Below are 2,832 nucleotides of genomic sequence, written 5' to 3' on the forward strand. Positions count from 1 at the left end.
GCCGTGCGTGAGTAATTCCATCACCGGTCCATTGCCTACGAGCTTTCCATATATCGTTCTTCGCTTATTTACTTTTCCGTTGCTATTGCTATCATCATTACAAAATACCAAAAACATTACTTTTGTTACCATTACCTTTTGCTACCGTTACCACTACTATCATATTACTTTGCTACTAACTACTTTGCTACAGATATTAAGTTTCCAGGTGTGGTTGAATTGACAACTCAGTTGCTAATACTTGAGAATATTCTTTGGCTCCCCTTGTGTCGAATCAATAAATTTGGGTTGAATACTCTACCCTCGAAAACTGTTGCGATCCCCTATACTTGTGGGTTATCACGTTGCCGTAGCCCGGTTCTTGCAAGGTTGGAGCAAACCCTTCTCTGTTGCATATTGGAAGATGGCCCGAAGCGGCTCCATTCATAAGATAAAGAGCAAAGGAGATAGGGGCTCCCCTTGCGGCACTCCCTGACAAGCAAGGACAGGCCTGCCAGGTGATCCGTTGACCATGACACGCATCGAGGAGGTAGCCAAAAGTCCACATATCTAAGAGATCCACCTTTGTCCAAATCCCATCCTCCTCAACACCTCTAGCAGAAAGGGCCATTTGACTGTATCGAAGGCTTTAGTGATGTCCAGTTTGAGAAGCACCGCCGGGTTTCGTAATGAGTTGAAGCGCCTCGCTGTACATTGCACGAGCATGAAGTTATCGTGAAGGGTGCGCCCTTGAATGAAAGCACTTTGATGCAACCCCACAAGCCGTGGCAGATCCACCGCAAGTCTCATGGCCAAAACCTTAGCAAAGATTTTAGCCGGCGCATTTATAAGGCTAATTGGCCTAAAGTCTTTTATGTCCACCACGCCGTGAATCTTCAGAAGGAGGGAGATTAGAGCTTTGTTTACAGCCGCGAGACCTCTCATATCGCCGTCATAGAACTGCGAAAGTGCCAGCATGAAATCTCCTTTGATGATCGGCCAACATGTCAGAAAGAACCTGCCCGTAAAGCCATCAGGGCCTGGAGCTTTATCCAACGGCATGGATTTGAGGACTCCTTCTACTTCTTCAACGGAGAAAGGCACCTCCAGGTGCGTAAGATCAAGACGGGGGAGGTCAAGCCGATCCAGGTCGATAGCCGCAAGCCGGGGTGTCGTCGTACCGAGAAAGCAGGAGTAGTAGTCGTCCACAGCGACTGCGATACTTTCCTAACCAGAGAGAACCGCACCATTGTGTTGCAAGGTGGTGATCACGCTCTTTCGCTGCCTGTGCCTTGCGTGCTTGTGGAAAAAAGTCATGTTTGCGTCGCCTTCCTTGATTTGTAGTAACCGCGATCTCTATCTGGCGATCGTGCGCTCCAGAGAATAGAGCCCTAAAAGCTTCTTTTTCAGTACCTTCTGCAGACCATGCTCATGCTCTGAGAGTAGCCTAGAGTCCATGGCCCTGTCAAGTCTCCCAATTACTTCCAAAGCGATGGCAATTTGCAGCCGAATGTTCCCAATCCGGCGATCGCTCCATTGCTGTAGGGCTTTTGTCGTCGCGTGCATGTTGTTATCAAGGGTGATGAAAGGGTTCCCAGAGGCAGGAATAGATTGCCACGCCGAGCTGGCCACGTCTAGAAAGCCTTCCACCTTGGGCCAGAAAGCCTCAAAGCGAAAACGACGGCCCAAGTGGAAATCCGCGTCCAGGTCCACCAACAGAGGGGAGTGATCAGAGATAGCCGAGCCCAAGGCAGTCAACAAGTGGCGAGGATAGATGTCTTCCCAAAAGTTGGAGACGAAAAGGTGATCGATCTTCTCAAGGGTGGGGCGCTTGCGCTCATTTGACCACGTGTATCTCCTCCCATTGAGATAAAGCTCTTTAAGAGCGAGCTTATTAAGGAGCGCTCGAAACCGTGCCATCATTCTACGATTAACCACGTTGTTGTTTTTGTCCTCCGGGTTTACAAGCAAGTTGAAATCGCCCGCAACCATCCATGGGCCCATGTGGAGATCTCGAATGTCTCGAATTTCCTGGATGAACTCCACTTTGTCTACATCGCTTTGCGGGCCGTAGACACCCGTAAACCACCAGTGAGGCACCCCTTCTTGTTTAAAAAGGGCTGTTAGAGTGTTGGTCGAAGCATGCGGATTTGAGCCCATCACCACTGTTTTATCCCAAGCAAGGAGGATGCCACCACGAGTACCGACCGCAGGGACATAGAAAAGGTCCTCAAATTAATTCCCAAGGCATTGTTTCACAACATCACACATCATTATCTCCATCTTCGTCTCTTGTAGGCACACGATGCTAACCGCGGCCGAGAGAACAACCTGGTAAACTAAGCTAGGCGCGCCGGGGAGTTAAGCCCTCGCACGTTCCACACCAAAATTTTCGGGGGTTGAGATTTCATGTTAGGGGCCCACCAGAATACCACCGCGCATGGGCGCTACTGGCCCACCACCCCATCCACCTCCTCTCCCAAGAGTGGAAGAGTCGAAGCATCCCATCCAAAGAGAGCAAGAATGGCCTGGATATGGCTGTCCACTAGAGGTTTGTCGAATAGGTCCACGTAGGCTTGCAGCGCGTCGTCGGAGATCACATCACCCTCGTTGGCAAGGCAGAGCTTCCGGATGAGTACTTCCTGTTTCTTGGACACCTTGGAAGCTCGGCCACCCTTGGCAAGTCTCAAAATACGCCGAGGAGTGGACACAGGCGGTCTCTTTTTACTTGGCTTTCTCTGCTTCTTCGGAACCTCGCGCGACTTCGGCTGGGAAAGCAGCGGGGAGAGCACCTGCCTAAGCTCAGAGCAGAGGAGAGCAACTTGGTCTTGCGGCGAGAGATGGGAAGGAGCA

At 50.6% G+C, this 2,832-nt stretch overlaps 1 protein-coding gene across 1 annotated transcript; it reads right to left on the minus strand.

Moving 5' to 3' along the window:
* Positions 1–549: 549 nt before the first annotated feature.
* Positions 550–1,983, minus strand: LOC147981954 (uncharacterized). The gene is made up of 2 exons (XM_087516156.1): positions 1,393–1,983; positions 550–1,206 (listed from the first exon to the last, which is right to left on the minus strand). The coding sequence occupies exons 1-2, from the start codon at positions 1,981–1,983 to the stop codon at positions 550–552; spliced, it is 1,248 nt and encodes a 415-aa protein (XP_087372282.1).
* Positions 1,984–2,832: the final 849 nt, after the last annotated feature.

The sequence above is a fragment of the Triticum urartu genome, chromosome 3A, assembly GCF_056163025.1.
Source record: "Triticum urartu cultivar PI428250 chromosome 3A, HENAU_Tu73, whole genome shotgun sequence".
NCBI lineage: Eukaryota > Viridiplantae > Streptophyta > Magnoliopsida > Poales > Poaceae > Triticum > Triticum urartu.

Coding starts and splice junctions, on each gene's coding strand:
- LOC147981954 (XM_087516156.1), bottom strand. CDS start 1,983: ATGGGCCCATGGATGGTTGCGGGCGATTTCAACTTGCTTGTAAACCCG. Junction 1,207..1,392: donor ATGAGCATGGTCTGCAGAAG/GTACTGAAAAAG, acceptor CTCTCTGGTTAG/GAAAGTATCGCAGTCGCTGT.